This window comes from Oratosquilla oratoria, chromosome 23, assembly GCF_046742065.1.
Source record: "Oratosquilla oratoria isolate Oo_2021 chromosome 23, ASM4674206v1, whole genome shotgun sequence".
NCBI classification, from domain to species: Eukaryota; Metazoa; Arthropoda; class Malacostraca; order Stomatopoda; family Squillidae; genus Oratosquilla; species Oratosquilla oratoria.
Window position 1 is genome coordinate 1,435,825 of NC_134799.1, and position 14,290 is coordinate 1,450,114.

General features: G+C 41.9%; 1 protein-coding gene across 6 annotated transcripts in view; it reads right to left on the bottom strand.

Annotated features, from left to right (window-relative positions):
* LOC143037847 (putative E3 ubiquitin-protein ligase makorin-1) overlaps positions 1–14,290 on the bottom strand; it is a 95,628-nt gene that overhangs the window by 30,038 nt on the left and 51,300 nt on the right. For all 6 annotated transcript variants that reach the window (XM_076206422.1, XM_076206421.1, XM_076206425.1 and 3 more), the window contains 5 exons: positions 11,967–12,100; positions 7,771–7,997; positions 6,464–6,678; positions 4,713–4,829; positions 984–1,146 (listed from right to left, as the gene is read on the bottom strand). In XM_076206422.1, the coding sequence (XP_076062537.1) occupies positions 984–1,146; positions 4,713–4,829; positions 6,464–6,678; positions 7,771–7,997; positions 11,967–12,100 (856 nt within the window). The remainder of the gene's footprint in view (positions 1–983; positions 1,147–4,712; positions 4,830–6,463; positions 6,679–7,770; positions 7,998–11,966; positions 12,101–14,290) is intronic.

Consider the following 14,290-nt stretch of genomic DNA (forward strand, 5'->3'; position numbering starts at 1 on the left):
CCATCCCACTCCCTCATTAACCAATTTCCTTTCTATCTTAGCTCCCTGTTGATGAAGAGTCATCCCTGTCCCCTGCCTACTATATCTACTGTGAGACCTCTCATTAACAGACGTTAATTAGCTGTGTTTGTGGTGTTTTCGCTGTGTTTTCGGTGCTGTTGTTTAGTGCGTGCAATCACTATGCCACCCGAAAACCACTCCAAGTCAACGGATTATTCACATCAACAGACACCGTTAACCCCCTTTTAGTCTGTTAATGAGGGGTAGTACTGTATCATATATTACACACACACACACACACACATCATAAATCTAACTACATACATACATATACCAAGGACTTTTTTCCCCTTTACAAGGGAGGTAGCCAAAGTCAACGGCATCAATCCATTCCTACCCACTTCATCCCCACACCATTCCCATTTAACAACCCTCCTTCCCTCTTTTCTTGGCTCCACCTGGATGATGGGTCATCCCTGCATCTTGCCCACTGCCCTATGTCAGAAGCAATGTAACAAGACACAGCACATCCACAGCAAGGCCATTTCATTTAATCAGCAACCCCCCCCTCCATTCCCTCATGTAGAATAGAAAAAGAGAAGACAGAATTCCCTTTGGGCTGTGTCAAAATATTCACACATACTCTCTCACCTCCCTATACCCCACCCACTCCTTTCCATGCATCACAGCATCATCCATACACAACCATTCTCCACTCACCCCTATCTTCTGTCTTCTTACTTCCTTCCTCAACAGACATTCCCCTCTTTCCCAATGCCCCTTTTACCCCACCCATCCATCTCATCCTTGGTCACCCCCTATGCTCACTCCTACCTCTGCCTTCCACATCTTTTTTACTAATCCTTCTTCATTCATTCTTTCCATGTGTCTTAATTGTGAGCTGGAAAAAAAAAAAAAAAAAAAAAAAATTGTAAATAGGCATGATTATAGACTGAATACAAATCTTGAGGCAATAGTCTTACATCACTATATAGCTGTAATTCCCCATCTGCATTGATCCTTCGCCGTCTTCGGGGTGGCCCTACGTCTTTCTTAGTACCATCTGGGAGGGCATGTAGATAAAAGCATTTGTTGCCAAATGGACACTGGCCCTCACCCTGCTTGAAGTACTTGCACGCCTTCAAACTGTAAAAAAATAAATAAATAAATAAATAAAACAAATGGAAAATATATATATATACATACATGTACCAAAGGCTTTTTTCCCCTTACAAGGGAGGTAGCCAAAAAACCAAAGGCATAAAATCCACCCACACCCATTTCATCCCTACATACTCCATTCTCATCCACTCCCTTCCCTCCCTCTTATCTTGGCCCCTTCTGGATGACAAGTCATCCCTGCATCTCACCCACTGCCCTGGGTCAGAAGCAGTGTCGCAAGACACAGCACATCCACAGCAAGGCCGCTTCATTAAATCATAGGTCCCACTCTCTGTCCCCTCATGCAGAAATGGAGAAGGCAGGGAGAAATCACTTCGGGCTGTGTCAATTTATTTTTCACACATACTCCCTTACCTCCCATCCCACACCAACTTCCCCTCATGCACCACAGCATCATCCATACACAACCATTCCCCATTCACCCCTATCTTGTGCCTCTCCCATCTTTCCTCAACAGACATTCCCCTCTTTCCCAATGCCCCATCCATCTCATCCTTGGTCACCCACTCATGTTCACTCCTACCTCTGCTTTCCACACCTCTTTTACTAATCTTTCTTCACTCATTCTTTCCATTGCCCAAACCATACCAATACTCTTTCATCCACCCTATCTCCTAACTCCCTTCCCACCCCCATTCTCCTCCTCACCTCCTCATTTCTCACTCTATCCAGCCTAGTAACCTCTATCATGCTTCTCAAGCACCTCATCTCAAACACATTCAAACTCATTCTCTCTATATTCTATGTTTCTGTCCCATACAGTGCTGTCAGCACAATCACTCTTTCATATAATCTCCTCTTAGCATATATTCCCAAATGTTTATTTCTCATTACACTTTTTAATCCACCAAGGCATTTACTTGTTTCTCTCAATCTACATTCTGCCTCCACCTCCACTCCTCCCTTTCCAGCCACATTCGCACCCAAGTATCTAAAACTATCCACTTCCTCCAGTCTCTCTCCCTTAATACTCACTTCCAGTCTGCTGCCACTTTCTCCCCTTGTACATCTCATCACCTTATTTGTACTTACATTTATCTTCAACTTCCTTCTTTTGCACACCTTCCCAAACTCTGTCACTAACTTCCTCAATCCCTCCTCTGATCCTGCTACAAGCACAGTGTCGTCATTAAACAACAACTGGCTTATCTCCCACTTTTCTCCATTTTCTTTAAACATTTCCACTCACCGACCCATTACCCTTGCCCCACCCTATCCATGTATAAATTGAACAGCCAAAGTGACATAACACATTCCTGGCAAAGTCCCACCTTTACCTCAAACCACTCACTCTCTCCATTTTGATTCTAACACAAGCTCTACTACTCTTGTAAAAACTTTTGACTGCTCTAAACAGTTTTTCTCATCCCATATATCTGCAATACCTCCTACAGTGCCTTCCTGTCTACCCTGTCGTAAGTCTTTTCCAAATCCATAAAAGCCAAAAAAACATCCTTACCTTTTCCTAAAGCTTTCTCATATATCTATCTTACCACAAAAATCTGATCTATGCAACCCCTACCTGTCCTAAATTCACACTCTTCCTCACCAATTACTCCCTCTGTTCCTCTCCTAATCCTCTTAATCAAGACCCTCCCATAAGCCTTCCCAACTACACTTAGCAAGCTGATCCCTCTGAAACTCCTAAACTAACACTTGTCCCATTTTCCCTTGTAAAGTGGAACTATACAGGCACTCCTCCAGTCCTCAGGCACTCTACCCTCTCTTAAACAAACATTACCTCACCAGCCAGTCCACCATCACTGTACCTCCTTTTTTTTTTTAGACATTCTGCATGACACCCATCCAACCCAGGTGCCTTACCTGCTCTCATCTCCATAACAACTGCCTTCACTTCATCTTTCCTTATTTCTCCTCCAATTTCCTCACTCATCACGGTCATTTTCTTAGTGCTTCCCACTGCAACTACCTTTCCCTCCCTATCCTCCTTCACATTTAGCAACTCCCTAAAATACTTTGCCCATCTTCCTCTTACTGCTGTCTCTTTCATTATCATCTCTCCATCTGCATCTTTTACCCTTTCTTCTCTACTGATTCACCTCCTCTTCCTCTCTTATTTTCTTTCCAAAACATCTTACTCCATTTCACAACCGCTCTCCTCTTTGCCTCCTTTATCTTATGTTTTACTTCTCTTTTCTTTGTACCTCTCATATGAGTCATCCTATTATGTAACCAATCTATGAATGCTTGCTTCTTCTTTTCTACAACCTTCTTTGCTTCCTCATACCATCACTCACTACCCTTCCTTCTATGTCCTCCTGTTCTCCTTGTTCCACACAACATCTTTGCACACCTTGTGACTCCCTCCTTGAACCATCCCCATTCCTCCACTCCTAGTTCTACTCTATCCTTCACTCCCTCAAACTCCTCTTTCAGCTTCTTCTTGTACTCCTCCTTTTTTTTCATTCAAGCTGAGTGGGTTAGGGCATCGTTACTTGTGGTGAAGGTCGAGGGGATGGGGGTTCGAATCCTGCCACAGGTGAAGTTGAACCAAGGGCATGGTTTATTAAATTCCATGCTACAAAGTCCTCTGTGAGGGGGACCATCCTACCCTTCCACTAGGGGGGAGTTTGTGACGTTACACCATATCATCATCATCATCATCATCAAGCAGTTCACCTTAAGCACCTTCTGCCCTTTTCCTCTTTCTCCATCTATCCTTCACTCTCAACTTATTTTCAATCAAAAAATGATCTGATATTCCCCCACTCTCTCTCCTTAGAACAAGTACATCCTTAACTCTTCCTACTATTCTCCTGATTATCACTATATAGTCCATTGACTCTATCTACCACCCTTCCACTCACCACCCTCTCCCATGTGTACTTCTGCTTGACTTTCTTCCAAAACACTGTATTTGATATCATCAACTCTCTTTCTAGACACATCACCTTCAACTCTCCACTATCATTTTTTCCTGGAAATCCACATTTCCCAACAACTCTGTCTACTGCTTCATTTCCTACCCTGGCATTAAGATATCCCAATACCACTACAATGACATTTCTCCCTAAACCCTCTATGCACTCTAAATCTATCCAAAAAGTCTCCCTTTCCTCTATGTTCTACTCACTACCAGGCCCATATGCACTTACAAAAACCCACACCTCCCTTCTCAGTTTCACCTTTATCCACATTAACCTTGAAGAAACTTCCTTCCACTCCATCACATGCTCACCTATCTCTTCACTTACTAGTACAGCCACCCCTTCTCTCCCTCATCCTCTCTTCACTCCTGAGATCCTCCCAACTACACTCCCAAACTCTAACTCGCCCCTCCCTTTCAACTTAGTTTCACTCAATGCCTACATATCCATCTTTCATGTTTGTGAGAAGATATACACACACACAAATTAGATGAAGAAAATGTGTGCAAACACTATTCAAGATTTTAAGAAAAAACTTGAAGCTGAAAGATACAAAGATGGGTCACCACACGCATAGCTCCCTTCCTGTATAATACAACTAGGTAAATACACAAAATTCATCTTATGAAAATCATTTCTTACCTTAAAGCCTTTCTATAATTTGTTAACAATTTGTCCTTCTCCTCTTTGTCATTATCATCAACCCAATACTTGGAGGGAATAATATAATCACTTTGAGTTCGGCACTCTGGACATGATCTGTAAAAACAGAAACAATGCATGTCAGCAACAACATGGAAAAATGATGGGTAATTATGTGTGGTGGCTCCACATGAACAGCAAAGCTGTTCATTTTTATTATCTATCTACTCCCTCACCTCCATCAGGAGATGCAGCCTTGGAAGGCTGACACTTGGTCTCTAGAGTGGTTTCAAGATCTCTATCAACTTCAACTGTATTTCTTGCACTTTTTGCACAAGGAGAGTTGAAAATCGGGTACTGCTCCCTTCTCCCTACCATTTTCAGCAATGATACAGAAACAATCCCACACTAACACAAGACAACAATTCGAGTTTTTTCAGAGATCTGAGGCCCCAAAGACAGTTACCAGCCACTGTGGGGATGCAGGTTTTTGACTTTAGGCAGCAGTTATTTAAAAACTATATCTACATACATACATATATATATATATATATACATGTATCTGGCTGAGCTGGTTAGAATGTCACTACTTGTGAGAGGTTGAAAAGATGGCAGTTTGATCCCTGCCATGAGTTGGACCAAGGGCATTTTTAAATAAATTCCACACTTTACAAAGGATGGTTTGGACACATGGAAAGAATGAGTGAAAAAAGATTAGTAAAAGAGGTGTGGAAGGCAGAGGTGGAAGGAGTGAACATGAGGGGGTGACCAAGGATGAGATGGATGGATGGGGTAAAAGGGGTATTGGGAAAGAGGGGAATGTGTGTTGAGGAAGGATGGGAGAGGACAGAAGATAGGGGTGAATGGATAATGATTGTGTATGGATGATGCTGTGGTGCATGAAGGGGAGTGGGTGGGGGATGGGGGGTGAGGGAGTGTGTGTGAAAAATAAATTGACACAGTCCGAAGGGATTTTCCCCCATCTTCTCCATTTCTGCATGAGGGGACGGAGAGGGGGGGTCGCCAATTTAATGAAGCAGCCTTATTGTGGATGTGCTGTGTCTTACGACACTGCTTCTGACCCAGGTCAGTGGGCGAGATGCAGGGATGACCTGTCATCCAGGAGGATCCAAGATAAGAGGGAGAGAGGGGGGTGGATGGAAGTGGAGTATATGGGGATGGAATGGGTGGGAGTGGATTTTATGCCTTTGTTTTCTTGCTACATCCCTTGTAAGGGTATATGTATGTATGCATTCATAAAAAGTGTTGTTTTCTCTTTTACTATGATCAATGTGCCAATTTCTGAGCAAGAATCATAGATTGTTCTAGTTCCAGCTTGCATTCCAAATCCAAGAACTTAACCTCTTCCACCTAATGACACCTATGTAGGTGTCATGAGGCACAACTGGGCTTATGAGGAGGCCAGCATTGGTGTCCTGATTGCATTTATTTTGTAGTTGTAGCTGAGTGACCCCCAAATTCTGTGAACTGGCTTGATTGCATTTTCTGTGTTTATTATTACTCAGAGTGAAAGAGAACAAGGAAATCAGCAGTGATTATATTTTATAGTGTGAGTATTGTGATCCATCATCGTACATCTAGCATCCAAATCTGCGTGCAAGAACTTGATCCACACTGAAGAGGTTAAGATTCATGAGACAAAACCACATACCCATACATGCACATAGTGGATGCATACTTATGTGCCTAGCACTGACCCTAAAAATTCAACTCTATCATCTATAACTTACCTTATAATTTTATTTTCAAACTGTTTAGATTGCCTCCATTTCCTAATGCATGTGAGACAAAAACAGTGATTGCAATTGGGGAGGATTCCAAACCGTCGTTCTGAAGCAAGTGATCTGTCCAACACAATGTCCATGCAAATCCCACAGGTCTTACCCCGTGACCTTGCAACTGCAAAGGAATGCTCCATTTCTGCTTCCATCAACTTGGTGCACTCCTTTAAAAGGTTGTTACATTAGTAATAGAACATATTTCAATATCATATTATCTAACACTTTAATAATGATAACTGTTGCCTGAAGTTTCACTGAATGGACACCTAAAGCTCCACAGTGGCTGGCAACAGTTCTCTGGCCTCCTATACATCTCTCTAAAATGATACTTTGGACTACTGTATTGGATTAGTGTAAAACTGTTTCTGCAGCACAAGCTCAAAGTACAGTATGTAGTATTTCATATTACATTGGCAATTGCCAGTACTGTGTCATGCTGCATTGCTTCTGACCCAGGGCAGTAGGTAGGATACAGGGATGGCCCTTCATCCATGAGGAGCTAAGATGAGAGGGAAGAAACGGTGGTTGATAGGAGTGGAATGGGTGTAAGTAAAATGGGTAGGAGTGGGTACGTGCCTTTTGACTTGGCTACCTCTCTTATAAGGGGGGAAAAGCCCTTGGTATACAGATACATACATACATACATACATACACCAAGGCTTTTTCCCCCTTACTAGGGAGGTAGCTAAAAAGGAAAAGGCATAAAATCATTCCCACCCATTCCATCCCTGAAAACACTCCACACCCCTCCACCCTCCCTCCCATCTTAGAACCTCCTAGATGACGGGTCATCCCTGCACCCTGTCCACTATAGAAATCAAATATATGTTAAAAAAAAAAAAAAGTGGAATTAATGGCCGGTACCTCAAAGTGGAGGTCCTTCATAGCTGCCACTATCACCTCCATCTAGAGCTGCAGCCCCAAGAACTAACACTCAAGTCTCTGGACTGAGCACAGGATCTTTCCAGTAACTCTGATTGTATTTTCTTTATCTTCTCACTTAATGAGGTAACAACAAATGACTGCTTTCTTCCTACTACTACTTTAAACCAGAAGCACAGAAACAGTCCCGCACTAATATTGCAGAAACATTAGGATAAATTTTCTTCCTAGAGAGATCTATGAGAGGGCCTAAGAACCAGCACTAGGTTTCGTCAATGAAACCTGAAGCAACAATTATCATAAATTCTAAAAGTAATAGTATATTATCTACAATTCAACTATTTTGCCAAAGGAAAATGTTTAGTAAATCTTACTTCTACATGAGTCTTCCTTTGTTCTTCATCATTCGGGTGTAGGCAGGCCAGCTGACATACTTCACAAAAAAGACCATGAATCTGCTGACACTTGTCACCAAACTGACAAACCCCAGACATAAGATAAAATGGGCACAACTCCCCATCAGCACCTGCAACTTCCTTGGTAATTATAGAGGTAACGTCATCATCGGCACTCACCACCTGTGCATATGACGCATCATTACCTGTGAAGGATAAAGTACTTTCATTAGTTCTACTTATAATTCCACACATTTAATCTATACTTGTGCACATTAAAAGGGTAAGAAGGTCCTCAACAGAACACCAAAGTAAGTCTAGAGTCCATCAATCTAGTGCCCCAGATCTCTTTTGCAAGAGACCTCAGATCCCTGGTAACCAGCAAGTCTCTGGGTTGACCCATTAGTCACTCAAGGAAGAAGTACTCTACTGTTGTCAGGGTAGTGGGTCAGGGATTGGAGATGGTTAAGGAAAATGGAGAAAAGTGGGAGGTAAGCTAGCTGTTGTTTGCTGACGACATTGCGCTTGTGGCAGGATCGGAGGAGTGACTGAGGAAGATGGTGACAGAGTTTGGGAGAGTATGTGATAGAAGGAAGCTAAAGATAAATGTGGGTAAAAGTAAGGTGATGAGATGTACAAGGGGTGAAAGTGGCAGTAGACTGGAAGTGAGCATTAAGGGAGAGCGACTGGAGGAACTGGATAGTTTTAGATACTTGGGTGCAAATGTGGCAGGAAAAGGTGGAGTGAAGGTGGAGGTAGAATGTAGATTGAGAGAAGCGAGTAAATGCCTTGGTGGATTGAAGAGTGTAATGAGGAATAGACATTTGGGAATGGATGCTAAGAGGAGACTGTATGAAGGAGTGATTGTGCCAACAGCACTGTATGGGGCAGAAACTTGGAACATAAGAGAGGAAGAGAGAAGGATTTTGAATGTGTTTGAGATGAGGTGTCTGAGAAGTATGATGGGGGTTACTAGGCTAGATAGTGAGAAATGAGGAGGTGAGGAGAAGAACGGGGGTGGAAAGGGAGTTGGGAGATAGGGTTGATGAAAGAGTATTAGGATGGTTTGGACACATGGAAAGAATGAGTGAAGAAAGACTAGTAAAAGAGGTATGGAAGGCAGATGTGGAGGGAGCGAACATGAGCAAGAATGCAACATGAAATAATGAATAAATGGTTCAATAAGGAAGAGGAATTTAAGGGAGAATAACGTGAAGAAAATAAAGATGTTTTGAAAAATATAACAATGAAAGTATGTGAAGTGTTTGACCACTTTGGTATGATGACACCTACATAGGCGTCATGAGGTGCGAGTGGGTACACAAGGATACCGGCATCGGCATCTTGATTATATATTTCTTTTTGTAATTGTACACAAGTTACCCCTGGATTCTGTGAACTGGTTTGATCACATTTTCTATGTTTACTATTACTCAGAGTAAAAGAGAATGAGTAATACAGCAGTGACTTTATATTTTGTAATGCAAATAGTGTGGTGCATTATACATATGGCAGCTGATGCTGCATGTGCGAATTTGACTTGTACCTAAGTGGTTAAACTACAAGAAATTGGAAATTTGGAAGTCCTCAGGGCCAGATGGGATTTCAAATTGAATTCTGAAAAAGTGTAGAAATCAATTAAAGATAAAGAACATTTCACAGTATACTTTCTGGACAATGGGAAGGTGCTATTTAATAGGAAGTCCTTAAATTTGGTAGCAATAGTCAAAGGAGGAAACGAGGAGATATTACAATATTATAGACCAATATCCTTGATCAATATATCCAAAATGTGTGAAAAATTTATAAAAGTTGGACAGATGAAATCTTGGAAATGGGAGGAATCTTGATTAACAATCAATTTGGATATAGAAAAAGAAAGCTCTGTATACCCAACCTACTAAATTTCTACTTGAAAATGGTTGATATGCTGCATGTGAGTGACAGATGAATTGTGTATACCTGGATTTGAAAGTCATTTGATAAAGTACATACATATACCAAAAAACCTTTTCCCCTTATAAACAGTGGCCAGCTTTGGCATGCACCCACCCTATACCAATCCAAATCCATCCAACACCAATTTGTTATCCCTTTTATTGTACTTGTGGATGAAAGGCCATCCTTGTCCACCATCGCCTGGGTAAGAGACAATGCAACAAGACAAACCACCCCCATAACAGGGCCCAACAGCTGAAGATGATTTACCTCCACTATTTCATTTCATGGCAATTTTCCCTTCTCATTAAAAAATTTACAGAGCAGATAAGAAGCAATTACTATGGGCTGCATCAATTCATGATCCATTTACAGCCCTTCTCAACACACACCTATATTTTGCCCTCTCCCTTCCCTGCTCACCACTTTCCACTTTCCTCTGAACTCCCCTTTACCCATCTATCCCATTCTCAGTCTTACCCTCAAGTTTACTCCATCCATCTCTGTCTTCCACACTTTTCTTCCTAATCTTTCTTCACTCATTCTTTCCATATACCCAAACCATCTCAATATTTTGATCAACATCTATCTGCCAGTTCTCCACCCATGCTCTCTGCCTCACATCTTTTCTCACTTTATCCATCCTTGTAATCCCCACTATACTTCTAAGACACATCTAAACTCCCTTTTTCCTTCCATAAGTTCCAAGTCTGTCCCATACAGTGCTGCAGGAACAATCAGTCCTTCATACAATCTTCTCATTGCATTCATCCCCAGATACCTATTTCACATGACACTTTTCATTCCTCTAAGACATTTACTTTCTTTACTATATAACTTATCTCCATTCCCATCCCACCATTCTCTGCTGTGACCCTAAATGCTTGAAATTTTTTTTACTTCCTCCAGCCTCTCTTCATAGAGACTGAACTCCAACTCACAATCAGTTTTTCCCCTTACACGTCTCATCACCTGCATTTACTTTCAGCTTTGTCCTCTCACATAGCTTCCTAAACTCAGCCACTGGCTGCCTCAGACCCTCCTCTGACCCAGCCACAAGCCGTGTTGTCCATAAACAATAACTGGCCCACTCCCCACTTACTTCCTCTCTCATTTAACATACCCAAACCCTCTCTCATCTTCCTTGTATTTACCTCCCATACCACCCTATCTATGTACACATTCATCAACCATGCTGATATAAGACAACCCTTGGGCATCCTCACTTTAACATCAATACACCCACTTTCTATTCCCTACCCTAACACAAGCTCTACTATCTACCTGTATACCAAGGGCTCTCTCCCCATTACAAGGGAGATAGCCAAGTCAAAATGCACATACCCACTCCCACCCATTCCACTCCCATCCACCATCTTTTCCTCCCTCCCATCTTAGCTCCTTATGGATGAAGGGTCATCACTGTATCCCACCCACTGCCCTGGGTAAGAAGCAGTGCAGCAAGACATACTACATCCACAGCAAGGCTGCTTCACTAAATCAGTGACAGTTACCTGCTTGCATGTGGTGGTCCTGTAAGATGGACAGCAAAGCTGCCCATCTTCAAAAACCTGTCCACCTCCTCACCTCCATCATTTCTCACTTTATCCAGCCTCATAACCCGCACTATACTTCTTAAACACTTCATCTCTTAACACATTTAAACTCCTCCTTTACATTCCAGGTCTCTGCCCTATACAAAGTTGTAGGCACAATCAACCCTTCATATAGATCAGGAATGAAAGACTATAAGGAATAATGAAAATGGTCTATCTATCTCTCTATATACCAAGGGCTTCTTCCCCATTACAAGGGAGATAGCCAAGTCAAAAGGCACACTCCCACTCCTACCCATTTCACTCCTATCCATCACTATTTCCTCTCTCTCATCCCTGTATCCTGCCCAGTGCCCTGGCTCAGAAGCAATGTCTCAAGATAGTGGTGGAGACTGAAAAAAGTGCAGGAAAGAAAGCAATGTGATGAAAAGAGACAAGGTATATGTATGAAGAAGAATGATAGGGATGGAGGAATGGAAAAAAAAAAAAAAGTGAAGGTGGATGGACTACATTTGGGCTAATTTGGAAGAAAAATTGCTGCCAAATGACAAAGTGTATGGAGAAGAGCTGTTAGAAACATCGACCTCACTTAAAAGTGGAAAAGATGTACAGATAAAAAGTTGAATGAAGATTTCATTTCAAAGAGGAATTCAACTGGCTTACAACAAAGATTAAACTCACTGGTGTTGGCATTTTCTTTGGTGCTACTGATTTTGGGAACAAACTCTGGTGCATTGACCCATGACAGATCCAAGGCTTTCCCTGCCTTTCGATCTCCTTTCATACCCAATGGGACAAATTCCTTGGCATCAACACTGCAAAAGAAAAAGATACATAGGTAATAAAATATAGGAGCAAAATTCAGCTGAACCATAAAGTAAACAAATGCTCAAAGAAAAAATTAAAATTATTAAATTTTAATTTTCAGATAATCTACTAATCTGGTATATTCATGACCATAATGGGAGGACAGGTCATTGGTATATACATGCATAAATCCTTATCCCCACACTATATATATATAATATATACACACACAAACACACACATATATGTATGTATAAATTACATAAATTACAAACATATTAGCAGATAATGAGATGAGGCCCAAAGAGTGCTTTAGTGTCACCAACATTATGTGGTCATTAACCAGTATAATGTTTATAATAGCATGCTGTAATCAGCTAGATATGCCTACAGGTACTCCCACAAGGTGGGCCCCATCAGTTCAGCTTGGCCAGAAGTAGGTGTAACCCCTACTAAAGATCTCCCCCCTGCCTGGTCTTTTCACTTCTAAGGGAGCCACTATATCCATAGTGGTAGTTGGTCATCCTGGGAGAAAGAATTTTTCAGGTGCCTACATGGAGATCCTATTGGAGGTTCACACCAGGCCTGGATTTGATGTCTTTCCGATTCATTTGCAACACCCCAGCAACCCACACTGTGCAGTAACCCAAAACAACCAAATTTCTGCCGAGACAGAGAGAATTGAGAGTTCCTATGGAGCCTCCCAGAAATAAAACCTGCATTATCAAACCTCTTCACAAGTGATCTCCCAAAACCAAATCCAAAACATAAACACCAAAGCATTCACCTAAGCAAATGCCTTGACAATAATAACCCAGGATAGCAAATATAAAATTATCTATCTGTCTATATACCAAAGTCTTCCCCCTCATAAGGGAGGTAGTCAGCCAAGGCTTTAACCCACCTCCACATTATCCCACTCCCATCCATCACCCACTTGTTTCCCTTTCATCTTAGCTCCTTGTGGATGAAGGGTCATCCCTGTCCCTCACCCAGTGCCCAGGTCATAAGTAATGCAGCAAGACACAGCACACCCACAGTAGGTCCAGCTGCTTCATTTACATGGCAACCCTCCCTCCTCATCATTTCATACAAAAGTAGAGAAGACAAGAAGAAAATCCCTTCTAGCCATGTCAATTCATTGTCCATTTGTAACCATTCTCCACTCACACCTGTCTCTTCCCTTCTCCCTTCCCTGCTCAAAAAACATTCCCCCATTTACTCAACACCCTGTTCACCCCATCCATCCATCTCATTCTTGGTCTTCCCCTGAAGTTCACTCTGTCCACCTCTGCCTTCCACACTCTTCTGGTATTTCCTCATTCATTCATTCTATGAGCCCTACCCATCCCAGTATTCTTCCATTAACCCTAAATGTCAGATCCCTTTTCACCCCCACTCTCCTCCTCACTTCTTCATTTCTCACTCTATCCATCCTTGAAACTCCCACCATACTTTTCAAACACTTTGTCTCAAGCACATTTCAATTTCTCCTTTCTGCCTCCCTCATGTTCCAAGTCTCTGCCTCATACAGTGTCATGGACACAATCACTCCTTCATATAATCTTCTATGTTCATCCCCCAATGGACACTTTTCATTTCCCCAAGACATTTACTTGCTTCCACCCCAATTCCATTCCTTGCTATACGTGACCCTTTACACTAATCATCTCCAATTCACTCCCCATCCCATTCGCATTTACCTCCCATGCCATCTCATTGATGTACACACTGAACAACCATGGTGACATAACACAGCCCTGGTGCTCCACTTTCCACCTTCACCTCAAATCACTCCCTCTCACCATTCCCAACCCTGACACAAGCTGTGCTACTCATGTAAAAGCTCTTGATTGCCCTAAACAGCTTTTGTCATATCCCATGTATCTGCACCACCTACAACTCCCTACTTCAACAAATCCCCCCTCTTCCCTAACAGCAGTCCTCTCAAAAAATCCCTCTCAAGAGGAGCAAGAACAACATTAGTACGTTTGTGCTTTAGTCACAGCCCAGCATTATGTAGGTACGGGCACAAAATTTTCATTTTTCTTTTAACCCTTAAATTATTTTTGCATGTGAAAGACAATTTTATTAGAAACAAAATCCTTTTTAGTTTTTTGAAATAGCTCAAAAAAATAAGGGAGATACAATTTTTTTTAGTTATTTTTTAGCCTGCGTTTTTGGCTGGACTTCACCAT